The sequence below is a fragment of the Apis mellifera genome, linkage group LG6, assembly GCF_003254395.2.
Source record: "Apis mellifera strain DH4 linkage group LG6, Amel_HAv3.1, whole genome shotgun sequence".
Taxonomy (NCBI): domain Eukaryota; kingdom Metazoa; phylum Arthropoda; class Insecta; order Hymenoptera; family Apidae; genus Apis; species Apis mellifera.
In genome coordinates this window covers 15925492-15942013 of record NC_037643.1, presented here as the reverse complement: position 1 = coordinate 15942013, position 16522 = coordinate 15925492, and the positions used below count along the sequence as shown (strand labels likewise).

The following is a 16522-nucleotide window of genomic DNA, read 5'->3' as shown; positions in this document are numbered from 1 at the left end:
AAAAGTATGATAAGGAAGAGGAATGTGAGGGAAAGAAACACTACACTTTTTTTCATCGTACGTTTTCTAATTGATATAATGATAATAATAATAATAATAACGTTTTGTCTTCGAGAGAAATAAATAGGGGCATGGTGATGATACGTGTCCCTGGTATCTTTAAAATTTATATTCTCTTCTCTAGACTTTTACGAAGTTGTGAATCATGCATTGTGATATTACCGTATAGCCTACCTATTGTATATTGTTATTACATAATATTACAAAATAGTATGTAATGTCACGCAACTTTCCATTTTTACTTCGACATTTCTATATTTATCTTCATCTCTTCATATGGAATTATTGTAATAAAAATATCAATGAAACCAAACAACATTTTGCACTTCGTTCTATCTTGGCCTCACTCCGTTTCTCGTTAATAAGATTTGATCATTAAAAATTTCCTTTTTTATATTTTCTTTGAAAGAATAAGAAAAAGTTTGTCAGTCAGGTTTCAGACGTTTCTCAAATTTCAATCGATTGGATTTTTATCTGTGGAAAAAAAATTTAAAGATATTGTTCATCTTGACACAACACGAGAGAATAAAATGACGTAATGATTGCAGCATATGTACCGATAATTCAGCCGGAAATAAAAAATAGAAATACATAATTCCTGAAGAAAGCTATTAAATATTGCGTTAATGCAAATGGTTATTATATCGCATATTATTAACATTTCATTTTGGTGTTTGTAAGTAATGTCTATTTATTTTTTGTATATTCTTCGTATATTCTTCAATTTTTATACATACTCTCGTATATCTCCGAAGAAATTTAATTATGCATCAGTGTGAATGGTCATCATTCCGATCACAATCATTTTATTATGACGTATGTGAATAAAAAATTTACTTTCTTAATTTTTCGTATATGTTATTTTGATACATTGTTTACGTATATAAATATATATATATTCCCGAAAAGATTACTGCATCAATGTGAATGGTCATTATTTTGATCGCACCATTTTTTATTTTTATACATATATATATATATATATATTTATATAAATAAAAATAACTATTTATTTTCTATATTCTTTATACATTCTGTCACACTGCAAATGTAAACGTATATTTATACAAATTAAAAAACTAAAAAAAAAAAAAAAACTAGATTGGTTAGATTTCGATTTTATTCGCGATTGGTAATCGCGAAGTTGCACCATACATCGATTACGGTGCAAGTTCAGGTGGAATGCGGAGGTTTCACGGATTTGGATCATACATCGAGTATGAGCGGTAAGCTCGAATACCTGGAAAAGTATTCGGTAGCACCTTCTCCCAGCAGAGATTATTACGGTTTGAAAGTGTTCGATGATCAGGTGCTGACGAATAGATCGCGCCCTCGCGATTCTGCCTCGTAACTTCGTTACTTTTACAGGTGATACTCTATCTTTGGCGAATCTCGCACGGTCCCCATAAAACACCGATTGTACAAACCTCCTGTTTCGCAGATTTCAAGCAAGATCATCAGCTGCAGGACGAGATACAACGTATCTTCGGTAGAAAATCGATTTTCAATAACCTCTCTTGCGATACTTACGATATATTACTAAAACCCACGATAACGTTTATTCGATGTTTTTTTTTAATTATTCGCTATTTCACACGTTTCTTCATTGATATTTAATAACGTTTTCGTCAATCGTCTTTTATTTTTTTTTTTTTCAGTACAGAAATTATTTTGACTGTTTCTTTCCATCATCTATCATTTTTCATACGATATTTTCAATGCTTGTCGAATTACTTACTTACTCGAACTGTGAAATATCGTTAAATTAAAAATTATCAAATTAATTTCAGCGTAAAATATTTTTGCAAATTTTTAAATCTAATTTTATAAATCATGTTTTTATAAATCATTACAATTCCCGTAGGTGAATATTTTTTAAAACACGTGAGAAATATCGCTTCTGGAAGGAATACGTTACTAACCTTGCCAAAGTGTCTGATCAATAAATTAATTAAATATCTCACTGTAAAAGATATCATCAAATTAACATCACTTTCGCACATCTCTAAAGAGGTAAAAACATTAATTTAATATCTAAATTCATTTTATCCACTTTTTTCACTTCTTCTTTATAATACTTAGATCTTTGATGATAATTTCGTGTGGGAAACATTGTACAAGAAGTACAATCCATTAAAAAAATACAAGTACGAAAACTTATATATTCCGTGCAATTGGAAACAATTGTTTCAGTTAGAGCAAGTAGAAATTTTCGAGCAAAAAGTAATTTCACTATGATAATGAGAATAATTTCATTTATCTATCACACATTGACGCAAGCATCGACCCTTTCAGATGAATCGACCTCGTACAACAACGAGACAGAAGTTGGTTAATTCAAAAATCGAAACTACTGTGAAAGGAAATCCAAAAATAGAAAATTTGGCGAAAACAAACACAGGAAAAATAGAAAACTCTGTAAAAGTTTCCACTTCGAATACGAAAATAACGTCAAAGTTTGCTCCGTCGGAAAATCAGATTACGAAGAAGGATACTAATCGTAAAAAGAATATCAATACTCTTTCGAGAAAATTGTCCGATAATTATCTCAATGAGCCTACGATCGAAAAGGAAAAAGTGACTTCGGAAAAGAAAACGCCTATCCTCAAGTCTTTACAGACTATCGGCCAGAAGAATATAAAAATTCTAAGAGATCAGTCGATAATTAATAAAATCGAGTCTAATAAACGTGAAACGGACAACAAAGATCCGATTAGTAATAAAACTAGCGAGATAAAAATGAATAAATTTCAGAATAAAGCAAAGAAAATCGACACTAAGACTAGCAACGTGAGTATCAAAATGATGGATGATAAGGTTAATAATACAAAGCCAAAAAGTACGCCTGCACCGAAGATCAAAACTAATGAGAAATCAGTGACACCGAAACTTAAATCGAAAGGGAAAACGAAAAAAATCGGACAAAGCAAATCCACAATTTTGAGCACAACCTCGGATCTGTTAATCGATAATTCTGCCATAAAGGACGATAGCTTTGATCTGGCTGATTTGATCGAGGCAAGCTTGAAAAGTATTCGTAGCCCTAGAAGTATATTCGATTACAACTTTAGTTGCATTGATAAGCCGAAATCTTGTGGGGGCGACACTCTCGCGCAAGAGATCAGTCGAAAGATGTCGGATCATCCGAGGGCGCCGAAGAGCGGCCACGCTAAAGCTTCTCTCGATCGATTGTCGGAAAAATCTGAACCTCTTACCGCGAAATCGGTCGATTCTGTTAATAAAATTGAACGGGCGCGTGCAATTGCCACACCGAGATATTTAAAAGGGTTAAGTGCAGATTTGAAAAAATCGATAGAGTTGAGTAAAAGTAGGGGTATTATGTCGTTAGATGAGAAAGTATTGGATCAATTCGAAAAATATACTTATAACAAATATTCGACACCGAGTATACAGGATGATGCGGAACAGAAAAAGTTTACTCCTCGAAAAGAAATGGACAAGATAAACATTTTACGTTCACTGGGAACGAAAAATTTTCATAGCAAAAATTTAAATTCTAACAATGCAATGAATGAAATAAATCGGTACGATGCGAAAAAAAACATGACAATGAACAACGTATATAAATATTTATGAATGAGTAAAACCGTTCTCGAGTATATTTTTTAAATTATAATAATCGCGTATATTTTTGATATTAATTTAAATATTAATATGATCATTGTATATGTCGGAAAAATATTTTTGTAACATGTCTAACATATTTAATAATATTGATGATGTATTATACAAAGAAGAAAACTCACAGATTAAGAAACTGAGCGAAGTAATTTGTGTAAGTTTTTTTTATAAAATAAAATAAAAAAATTCACGGAAAAGTCATTTTTTTATTTTTTCAAAATATTTTGTTTAAAAGATATCTTGAAAGTCAATCGGATATCAGAGTTTTTTTTCAGCGCATACATTTCGCAAACGATGAACAAGAGCAAGTAGTAAAAAGGATAGAGGTAAGATACAAATATTGAAATCAGCGCCATCTCTAGAGTGTCGCAAATCAAACTCGTAAAGACAGAAAAAGAATAACAGAAATAACTTGTAAGAAAAAAACAAATAGGATAAAATTCGCTATAGACGCCATCTTTTAAGTGCTAAAGATAATCTTATAATTCTCACGAATTATTTTTTTCTAGATATTTAATTTTTACATCTATCTCTCTTATCGATATCCTTCTAATATTTGTTAATTTTTCTTTATGAGTTTTAACGTATAATTGTACAGGAAATACAAAATATCAATTGAATATATTTTCAATATTTGTTTTTGAAAATTTAATTTTTAATATAAAAAAATACAAATATTATATTCTCAATCGAAGAATGTGCAGGATAATAACTTATATTAAATATAGTATATTTTAATATACAATATAAATATATTGATACTAGAAATATTTTATATTTACCTACAAAATATTTTGTACTAGAATATTTGTTTTATTTTTTATTTATAATATAATTTTATATTAAAATTTAATTTAAATTTCAATCATTATTAACGTTGTAATCTTATTCTATAATAAAAATAAATAAAAATTGGTAACATTGAGAATTATGACATTATATATCATTATATTGTATCAATAAATTATTAATAAAATAAAAATTATAAAATTTAAATATTTCATATTAAAATATTCGTTCGAAATTTATAATATTTGTGCCATTATCGATATCAATACGCACGACTTTGCCCGCAGAGTTACGATCGTTGGGTGGGGAGAGGCAGTTACGCTTCGACTGCCATACCGTTTAGACGCATTGGAGCTATGCGCATTTCATTTCCTATATAATTTCAAATTGTGCACGAATTTAAAATATTTATTTTTTAATCATAAATATTTTAAATATTCCTGTTTTATTCGCGAGTGTTTTTAATTCGCATATTTATTTGCGAATTTGAATTACGTATGTTTTATTTGCAAATATTTGACATATTATTTCCGATTTTTTAATATGTATTTATTCGCGAGTGTTTATAGAATTTGTGTCTTATTTGTATAACTTTAAAATACGTTTATTCACGCAAAGTATATACATTTATTCACAAGTGAAATACTTTTTTATTTTTATTATTTGTGATTTTTCATATTTTATTTGTGAGTGTGATAGTTTCGCGCGTTCGTAAATGCCGGTATTTCATTCTCAAGATGGCTGAAGTTATTGGATTACTAAATGCTTTGGTGTTATCTATAAATGGTAAGTCTTATATTTTTTTTGTATTGATGAAATTGTTATGGTTTTTACATATATAATGAACAGTGAATGTTAATACTTATTTTTTTATTCCATAATTTAGATTGATTATTTTATAATTTTTTTTTAATGTTTTAAAATTTTTCGATGTTAATTATTTGATCTTTGTTATTATTTCAATTTAATCTTATTTAATTTTAATTCTTTAATATATTGCAATTCACGAGAATTTTTGTTTATATTCATTGCTCGAGGCGATTCTGAGAATACTCGCTTTTCATTATTATCATCTAGAGAAATTTTCATGGTAAATATATTCGCTGAAATTTCTAAACATTAGAAATTCTTGTTGCTTAAATTAATGTAATTAGTGAAATTATTTACGAATTTAATACTTTTAATATATATTATAATCATGGATGATGATTTAAAAGTTTAGATAAACATATAAATATGTAAAGTATTAAGTATTAAGAAAAAATAAAAAATTAATGGTTAAAATCTGGAAAAATTTAAATTATATGAAAAGGAAAAAATATTTGATAGTTACATATTTAATACTAAAATTATTTCTCAAACAATATATATTATCAACAATCAATTATGGTGAAATATATATCTTAAGAATTTCTAGGATTTATCAGAATTTAACGTCATAATTGACAATTATTTATTCATCTTTTATAAAAATATTGAAAATACACTTTACAATCAATACGTGCAGAACTATTGTTTAGATATTTCTGCATCTCTAATCAAAGATAATTTCACATGATTGAAACTTGACTATGTAATTCCTCCCTGTAAACTGGGTCATTGTTACTAAGAATGTGTTCGTATTCTGTCTGAAATGACATCACGATCGACATATTTTCAGTAATGTTACATCATTCATATTTTTTTTTTATATTTATGTCGAAAATAAATATCATTAACAAATTCATTAGTAAATAATTTTCAAGAAAATATTAATTTTATTTATTATTCATAAAATTTATATTCTATAAATCCACCATACTATACAATATATATACAATTTTCACACAGTATTCAAATACATATGCACATTATACATTAATATATGTATACATGATTTCTATACATCCAAATATCTATATATATTTTGCAATGTATATACGATTTTTACATAACATTCAAATACGATATACAATGTACATATAATTTCCATAATATAAAAAAATAGTAAAATAACAAAATAATACTAAAATTATAAATCGTTAATCCATAATACCATAATATATTTTCCGTTGCCGAAAGTTTCCAAGAAAAAAAGCTCCATATATCAAAGTCTTGTTTTTTTTTTTCGGACATAGGATCGAATCCTAAGATTTTCGTCCCCCTTTTTATCCGAGCAGGTGTAGGACGGTCGGTTAGGCGGTCGGTGGGCGTCGTCAGAAGCGTCGACGTCGTGGTCGCGAGAATGCGTCACCATTGAAGCGTGAGACGTGGTCGAGTGAGCGTCGCGCGCGTTTCGAATAATTCGTCTGCCATTTCACCCTCGAAGCGTGATCGCAAACACGTGTCTCGCGGCGTCCGCCATGTTCGATGTGACGGTTGTCACTCGCGTGATTCGAATTCGTTCATCAAATTGACGTCCCGCTGTGCGAATTGTATATGAAGTTTTGTTTTTCTCTTAGTTTTTGTTCTCTCTTAGTAAATAATATTTGTGATTATTATTTAAAATTGACATTAAAATTGATATTTAAAAAATTAATAATATTTATATAAATAATATTTTAATGAAAAAAAATCTTCATTTTTGATTTAATTTTTATCGCAATTCATTCTATATGGGAAAATGTTTCAACGTGATAATAATTTAAAATTGAGATTTTTTGCTATAGCATTACTAATATTTAAAATCTGATTTAATTTTTATTGTTATTTGTTCCATTTCGACAAATAATTTAAACGTGAATTTTGTAAATTATCTATTAATTCATATAATAGTTTCAATACAATAATTAAAAATTAAATTAGTTTTTAATATATATTGAAACAAAACAAGATTATTAAATTTTTAAAATGCATTATTGTACATTGTACAAATGCTTTTCAACTGAGAATGTAAATTTTCTTCTTTCAATAATGTTAGTCGATGTAAATTTTTAACAATTTCATTTCTTTCGATTTTCAATGAGTCACTTTAATAATTAATCGAAACTTGATATCTCAATCTCTTACCTATTACCTATTTATAACTTTTTAATGGAAGAACAATTGAAAGTTTCTCGAAGCTAAGCACATTTCTGCTGCATCGTGTCAGTCGATAGTCGAGTACAAAGTTATTATGCTAATATCAAAACGTATGGCCACAGTGAATGCTTATTAACAGTGACAAATTTGAGTTTACAATTTGAAGTAATGACTTTAGCAAACATCTTCCCTTACTTTTCAAAATAAACGAATCGAATAGAATTGAATTTGCAAATCATGGAAAATTTTCGAATTTGATTAATATATTGATTAAAGACATTCACATAAAAGTGTTGATACTCGTCCAAGCGATGGTCCTCGTTAAAAGTACTTCTCGTAACCGATCGATATCGAGTGATAGGATTTTCTTGAATTGTTTAACGTTATGGCATGGTAACCGACACAAACAATGTTGATTTTAACGATCGGTGAAGAAAAATCGTGAAATCGGAAGAATGATATCGGTGTACACATAAATTTGTGATTTCGATTCGATTTAGAACAATGGAATATCTATCTACGAAGTGGAATTTGAATTGTGTGAGTATATAATTTTTTTCAGTTATTTAAATAAATTATTAATTTTTTTTCAAATTTTTATTTTTAAGAATTTTTTGATTTTGAAAAAAATTGAATATCTTGAAATAAATAGTTTCTAATATAAAAGTTGCAGAGAAAATTTTTAATCGGATTTAGATTTAATGAATTCCAGTTCTTGTTTTTATAATTTTAAAAAATTTAACTGGAAAGAAGAAAAGTGAATATATATAGATAAAAAATTACATAAAAGATTTTATACTATATTATTTGTAATTTAATTATTTTTATTTTTGTATTTAACTTTAAATTTTTTTAAAAATTTCACAATTCCATCATTATTTCAATTCAATTATTTTTATTTTTGTGTTTAATCATATTTTTAAAAAAAATTTGGCTTAGAAGAAATTCGTATTCCATTACTACACATTTTATTTTTCTTCTTACATTTAATATAGAAAATTTTCAATTTTGTTAAAAAATAAAATAATATAATTTAATAATAACAATATCTGATTTTTGAAAAAAAAATAAATGTATCTAACATTTTATTACTGTTACATTAATCTATATCGTTACATGTACTATACATAATATTCTATATATATATAGAAATCTTGTATTTAACTAATGTTCAATTAAAATACAATATGTGAACCATTTCATCTCGAAAACTACTAATTAGTACAATTTTCATTCATACATTTCCCATTTCGTTTCTTATTTATTCTCAGCACAGTTCGCTATAGTTACTATATAGTTACATTGAAGTAGACACGTGCCATTGGACCACCAAATCGACATTTATCCGATAAGAATAGAAAAATAACTAAAGATCTATGAACACACATACCACACACACTCATATTTTTAAAGTAATATATTCGATCGATGGTATGTTTTTCGTATGTCAGTTGAATTTTAATATTATTCGAAGTGTTACAATATTTGTTAATTTGAGGTCAATTATCGTTGATATATTCGTCTTGTTGGCAGTCCTTCAATATAACTGACGTTAAAAGCCATCTTCACGTCTACCAACACTAATATTAAAAATTCTGTCACTCGCAGTTTTCCGAGTCTCTTAAATTAATTTTCTTGATGTGATATATTGTGATAGTATTGTGATAATTTCAATTGTTAAGTGATTCAATCGAATTTTTGTTCAATCGAATTAATATAAATAAATTATCGCTATTTTAATGAATTTCGTTAAATTAAAAACTTAAACAATTTTAATTTCAATGAAAATATATGTCATATTTTGAACATATTTGGTTAAAAATTGAAAAGAATTTTTGGATATTGAAAAATGCAATGAGATCCAAAAATATTTATTAATGGCATATTAATGGCAATTCATATAACGTATGCCAAACAAAAAATTCTTTTTCATTTTATAAAAATTTTACATGTGTCGTGTGATCCACGTTGAATCTAATCTAACCTTACTTTGTCAACGAGCAAAAAATTCATATTTTTATATATCTTTTACATATCTTTACATATTACATTTACATATTTTAGTTGTGACTCATTCATGCAAATGTAATAATATATTACATTTATTACTTGTATATAGAATATTAATATATTTATTCATTTATATTAATAATTTAATATATTTATTTTTAATATATATATATGTATGTATTTATCTAAAAAATTTTATTTCCTTGTTTGTAATGGAATATATTATATTATATTTGTATTTTGCAACAATTAATATACTGTGTGGGATAAAATTCAAAATGCAAGTGTATAAAATATGTAATAATAAAAATAAAGCAATGAAATAAATAAAGACATATTTGGAGAGACAATCACTTTTCATTTGTTGGAATTATATGTTTGAAAATATAATATAATATAATATAATTGATATATAATATATTATATCATTTAATACATTGTCATAACTTCACCATTATATAAATTATTACAAGCTAACATTGATGTAAATTTAATTTCCATTCCTTCCTTCTTTTTAATTTTTCAAACTACTATCAAGAGAGAAAAAAAATGAGGAAAATAATATACTAAGAAGGAAATATTTCTTGAAAAGTAATTTTAACAATGTAAATTTTCGAAAGGTTAATCGATTAGTCGTTAAGTGCAAATTTTCATCAACGAATTATTTACGAGAGATTAGAACAATTCTTCTTTCGAGTTTGCAAATTTACACTTGTTAATTGATCATCTTTGTTAATGAATATTTTTTCTACGTGCAAATGAAGCACATTGTTTTGGCACGCGTCAACATTACCGCCCACGTGAATCATATTTGCTTATATCGTGTATCCAACATCCATATCTAATCAAATAATTAGAGGCTTCTATTTACTCGTGGTCATCGATGTAAAATAAGAAGATGGATGACGCGTATATATGTATAATAGATACGTGTTGCTTGCAATGTAATTTATTCGTAAGAAAATATACATTTATACGGAAGTGAGAAATATTTAATTTTTATTCATTTCTTTTCTTGCATTGAAAATGTTTGAGCATTTTAAAAATAATACTAATTATCATTTTTACTTAATAAATTTATCTAATCAAATTTTATTAGTTAAATATACGATTTATTGGATATATTATTATTAAAATTATATTCTTCAATTTTTCTTAAGATTATCGTGTCAATTTTTCAAAAATAATTTATTTTCATGGATAAAAAAAATGAATTATTTAATTAATTTTATCATTATTTAGTTTCTTTATTTTGGAATTGATCAATATTGCTTCTTAAATGTCTATAATAATTATTATATAGACTATTAATATATTCGTGGAAAAAAATAAATGCAAATATATAAGAAAATAAATTGGATAACAAATAATTTTCAAACCTCTATACATTTTATATTTTAAACATCCATTTCAAAATCAAAAAGATACAAAAATAGGAAATAATAAATTCCATCTCTATACATTTTATATTTTATTTTATCCAATGAAATAACTCTTAAATCGATTCCAATGTTCAAAACATACGAAAACGGTAAAAAAATAATTTCGAAATATCTTTCTAAATATATACATTTTATTTTATCTCATATCTTATAATATTAATATCTGTAGAATAATTTTTGAAAAATTCATCCCAAAGCTCAAAATAATTTCAACGAATCGATCTCTATACCCTTTATTCTACTTCATTTTTTTATTTATTTTTTTTTTCAGACAATGATTCGGTGATCGTGCAATTAGGCAGTTTTCAACAGTCAAAGTGGCAGCCATCAACAATCTCCTTCTCTGCGCGATCCTCGAGAGATATAAGAAGGCAACGTTGGAAGAATTGTCGCGGTTTGAGAATACGTTTTACACGATGAACGAACCAGATCCTTGTCTACCATTGATTCTACCACCTAGATACAGGCTTCGTGATCTCATACTCGGGGATTACGCTTTCAACGACGATGGGGAACGGTGAGTTCGTCATTTAAATTTTATCATTTATTTAACAAGAGGTTAAAATAAATTTATTTTTTTCCTTTTTTTTTACGATTATTATTGAAAATATTTTTAACAAAATCAATTATTAATCGTATATATAAGAATTATAAGGTATTTAGAAATTATAGATAAGCCTGGTTTTGTTCTAGATATTTTTTTTAGTTTTGAGATTTTTCTTCTTTGGGAATAAAAATACACGATCGATCCTTCCATAAAACGATTACCCTCCTCTGGGACATCAAAGGCAATGCGATTCTTTCAAAGCAGTAAAATAAAATATCGCTAATATCGTGCTTGGAGTTTTTTTTTTTTTCTTGTTTTTAATCATTAAAAAAAATTCTGCAAGGTGTCGCTCGATAGATTTTTTAATTCGAACGAAAATTAATACGCGTCCATCAGTCGGTCAGTCAGTCAGTCAGTCTTCGAAGAGAGGTTAATCCATCCACTCGTGCGTTATAACCTAGAAACGTTTCAAATCAAAAGTGTAAAACTGGGCCGATGAAAACATTTGCTGTAAACGAGAGTCGTTTAATAATCATAAGTTTATTAAATCGCGCGTATTACGTGAAATCTTTTGCAATTTTTGCATCGTGTTATTTTTGCATCGTTAAAAGAGGACTCGATTGTATTCGATCGAAAAATTTTTCCCGTGTAATAGGATTCTTTTTTCTTTCTTGTGAAAATTTTATTAAATTTTGGATTATTAATTGCAACCTTTTTTTTATATAAATTTTTAGATACTCGAGAAGCGTGGTGATTTTATTAAAATCTTGTCTTGAATTCTCTTTATCCAATATTGGGAGGAACGAATAATTCGTTTGTTTTACCATCGTATTTATCCAGGTGAAGCATAAAATATTAAAACGTTGAAATATTGAAATATTTCGTATTGTATGTTGCTTATTTACGTAGTATTTTAATCTTTTAATAATTAATCGTTAGAGTTTCGAGTGCTTTCGTGTGAAATTTATTATTATTATTATTTTTCTTTTTGTTGGAAAAGTAACTCTCTTCAATTCGAGACAACACGCGACGTGTTATCTTTCGTATCGATCCGTATTTCCCTTTGAAGGGAATACGAGTATGATATTTTTTTTAATTTAATTCCAGTTTCTTCGAATCGGAACGAATGCCTCGATAATTCAGATTCTTATGTCGTGAATCGAATTGAACGCCCATTGTTGCCATTTGGAATTTCGATTCGTGGAGAGAGAGATTCGAAGGACGAAAATTATAGTATCGAATTTAAGGTGGATATCCAACGAATTCTTAATACCAATATAATTAATCGTATTGAAAATTAAATAATTGTACGTCAAATTGTTATATATAGTAATTCGTAAATTAATAATAATTGTAATGAAAATTGTAGGTCCAATGGGAAAAATTTTAGGCAATGTGCAAATTATTATTAACATATAATTCGTGAATTAATCGTAATAAAAATTAGAAAATTGTACATCGAGTGGCAAATATATTAATATATGTGTGTATGTGAATATATATTTTTTTATTAAGAATATTTATTATTTTTATAAAAAAAAGTGTCGATAAGTGAAAATTTTTTTTCTGACAAATTTATTTTCTATATATAGAAAATATTCTTAAAATCTTGTTCGTATAAATTTATTTCTCGTCCATTTGGACGAACAAAATTCGGATAATCGACGAATTCTATCGTACGTATATTTTTTCATCGAATTATTATCACGATAAATGGAAAAAAGTATAGACATTGACGAGTTTATTTATTTTTATATATAAAAAAAAATTCTTAAAATCTCCTCTCAAATAATTTATTTTTCCGTCCATTTTCCGATATTTGGTTATTGGATAACTAAAAATTCGGATAACCGATTGTATATTCTTCCATAACACGTTTCAACGTTGTTATGAGTACGATTACTATGAGAAAATAAATAGAGATCGACACGTGGGTTTATTTCTGTGGATAGGAGATCTTCTCAAGATCTTCTCTAAATAATTTATTTCTCGTCCATTTTTCCTGTTACCTTCATCCTAATCGGTTATTTTCTTTTCTCGAAGGAGAGAGATGAGAGAATAAAAAAGTTGTAAAAAGTTCAATCTTGGTGCAACGCATTATTTCCCATCTATTCAGAATTTTATTGTTAATTTTTTAAATTCTTTCACAATAAAAAGAAAAATGTCCGATACGTTAAAAAGAAGAAAGATGGAAGAAATTATGATTTCGATTACTTGTTATTTTTAAACTTATATTTTTCTTACAAATTTTTATTGGAATCGATTGAATTTAAAAACATCCGAAATGAAAGGCTCAGAAGAGGAAAAAAAAAAGAAAAATCTCGATTCGAATTGATGTCGATAAAATTTGTTATCGACTAGTAACTCGATCGATAGTAGTGACACTAGGAGTGTCAGGATCGATTCATAAGAGTAATTATTTCACACTTTATGGTATGTCATGCTTCTGGGTCACGTGTCTTCAATCCTTTACTATTTAGACAATCTCGTGTATTTGTCAGAAATGAATGAATATTATAATATATCAAAATGAATATAACATTGTATCAAATATATTATGAAAGTAATTTCTTTTAACATTTTATAGTTTTAAATAAAAGAAAGGTTTTTTATTTTTAAAAAATATATAAATAAATAAATTTAAATAAATAAATTTACATATAATTTTTTTTATTTATAAAATTAAATTCTGTCAAATCGATAAAATTCGAAAAAGAAATTAATTTGATTATGCGCCACTAACGCCACTAATGTTACTAGACGAGTGAAAAATGGCGTGTACTAGCAAACTGTGTTAAAAGTGACAGAGTGTAAAGTTAAAAGGTATAATTCGAGCGAAATCTCTCCGAGACTAACTTTTTAATCCAGTTCTGAGAAAAAAAAATTACATTCAAAATATAAATCTCTTTGAGGTTTATCAAGCATTTGTTATTTTTAACTAAAAAGTACAAAAATTTTCTTGAAACTTTGCAATTGAAATACCGTTGAATCGCTCTTTTAAACTAGAAGAGCCTAATTTTTCACGCTCCAATACACTTCACGTTCTTTGAAGAAGAAAGTCGGTCAGAAACGCGTGTGAAATAAAAAAAAAAAGAAAAAAAAGAGATATTGGTCGAATTTTACGATGACCGAATTGAATTCAACAAAGAGGTTATCTTGTATAACTTTAAACGTGGAACGGCACATGTGTTGAATGATAAAATTTTTTCCTCCCTTTTTCTCATTCTATTCATTTCCATATTTTTCTGTACATTTTTCTCCGTATTACGTAAATTTGTTCGTTTCTTGAAAGTTTCCTTTGTTTTTCTCTATGTATTATTGTGTATCTATTACATTATTTACAGTATTTTAATATTTTTGTGAAATTTTTTTGGAAGATTCTACATGCAAAAATTAATATATAAAAATTTCTGTCGAAAATTTCTTTATCAAATTTTAACTGAGATTTTTGTCGATTTTTATATTGTTTTTATATATTGTTTTTATTAGTGTCATACAAATATATTAATATTTTGTATATTAATTAATAATCTTCATATATAAATACATTTTTCATATCTTCCATTGATAATTTTAACTTCGATGACTGTTTCATTAATATTTTTTTTATTTTTTTAGATTCAAAAATTTTATCAATAAAAATAATTCTTTTAAGAAAATTCAATGAATTTATTATTCATTAATTTATGAAAAATTGCAGAGTTCTATACAAAACATTATTTAGGTAAAATTTTAAACTTTCTTTTTTTAAAAGAAATCAACAATTTTGCTTGGTTTTCACTTTCAAATTTTTCTCGAACCATTCAAGATAAAGACTCTTCATACATACCGCAATACATCCGAGATGACAACTTGTAAAGGAGGTTCCTCACAGTTCCGTGACACCGCATTTTCGCTTCTGTGCTTTTCAGTTAACCATGGAGCCGCAGTTAAGCCGGTTTCAAATATTCATCGATGCAAATATATGCGAGATCAGGAGTATCTTCCTCCCTCAAAGTTGATTTCGAAGCAAATAGTAAAACGAGGAGTGCAGGTGACAATATTAAATATATAAAAATGTATTAATAAATATCAATATAAATGAATGTAGAATGAAAAGTGATATTTAGGATAAATTCATATACATATATTATATTAGGAAATATAACCTAACCTAACTTTTTTCTTTGAATTATAATATAATATAAATATTTTTTCCTTTTCGACTAATCATTTTAAATATCGAGTCTATTTTTTAAATTAATGATTTAGTTTATTTTTTAAAATAATACTGATAGTCAATTGGCAGTTTTATTTGTTTTGTTAAATCGAAATTTTCAAAATTACTTATATTTTAAATTTGAAAGTATTGGAGAGAATTGTAATAAAGAATACTATTATCTTTTTTATCTTTTTATAAGATAAAAAATTTATTAAGAACAAGAAGTTTATTAAGAAATTTAAGCACATGAAAAATGATTATAATTGTTGAATAATTAAATAATTTTATATAATTTTAATTTTAAATAATTTTTCTTCGGTGTCATAATTTCTTTATTTTTTTAATTTTTTTTTTAAGCTTTTTCATATCTAAATAATTTATTACTTTTAATTTTGTTTATTATTATAATTTGGCTCGATAATTTTAATTTTTTAATATTAAAATTATTAATTACAACTAATCCAGAGTTAGGTTAGATTGTGAAAATGTAACATTTTTCTATTTCTCACTTTTTATTAATAACTTGGATATTATTTATTCGACATATAATAAAACTTTGACATAATTGGATAATATCAAATAAATAAATAAAATTTTTCTTTTTAACATAATAGTTTCCGTACAATTGTACATCAAAGTGAAAGTGTTATTAGCACCTCCCTACAGAATTCGTGACGAATAATGCAACTAAATGTCTAATTGTCTAATAGATGTCGAAGCCTTTTTGGATTTGAAGATCGACGTAAAGAAAGATATTGTCTTATTTCGAGGTAATGTCTGGTGAAGTTGAGAGGCACACTCGACACAATTAATATCGATCGGCCTTTCTAT

The 16522-nt window shown here is 26.4% G+C and overlaps 1 protein-coding gene and 1 long non-coding RNA gene across 2 annotated transcripts; both read left to right on the top strand.

Moving 5' to 3' along the window:
- The first annotated feature begins 1195 nt into the window (after positions 1 to 1195).
- Positions 1196 to 3899, top strand: LOC100576976 (putative leucine-rich repeat-containing protein DDB_G0290503). The gene is made up of 5 exons (XM_006570939.3): positions 1196 to 1369; positions 1429 to 1549; positions 1925 to 2073; positions 2143 to 2283; positions 2356 to 3899. The coding sequence occupies exons 1-5, from the start codon at positions 1280 to 1282 to the stop codon at positions 3655 to 3657; spliced, it is 1803 nt and encodes a 600-aa protein (XP_006571002.1). The 5' UTR covers positions 1196 to 1279; the 3' UTR covers positions 3658 to 3899.
- A 3487-nt stretch (positions 3900 to 7386) lies between these two features.
- Positions 7387 to 12962, top strand: LOC113218856. Its single transcript, XR_003304886.1, has 3 exons — positions 7387 to 8031; positions 11215 to 11460; positions 12598 to 12962. It is a non-coding gene; the product is annotated as an uncharacterized LOC113218856 (long non-coding RNA).
- Positions 12963 to 16522: the final 3560 nt, after the last annotated feature.

Excerpts from the sequence above, each read along its gene's own strand:
- LOC100576976 (XM_006570939.3), top strand. The coding sequence starts at position 1,280 with ATGAGCGGTAAGCTCGAATACCTGGAAAAGTATTCGGTAGCACCTTCT. Across the intron at positions 2,074-2,142 it reads TTTCGCACATCTCTAAAGAG|ATCTTTGATGATAATTTCGT; the intron begins GTAAAAACATTA and ends TATAATACTTAG. Across the intron at positions 2,284-2,355 it reads TAGAAATTTTCGAGCAAAAA|ATGAATCGACCTCGTACAAC; the intron begins GTAATTTCACTA and ends CGACCCTTTCAG.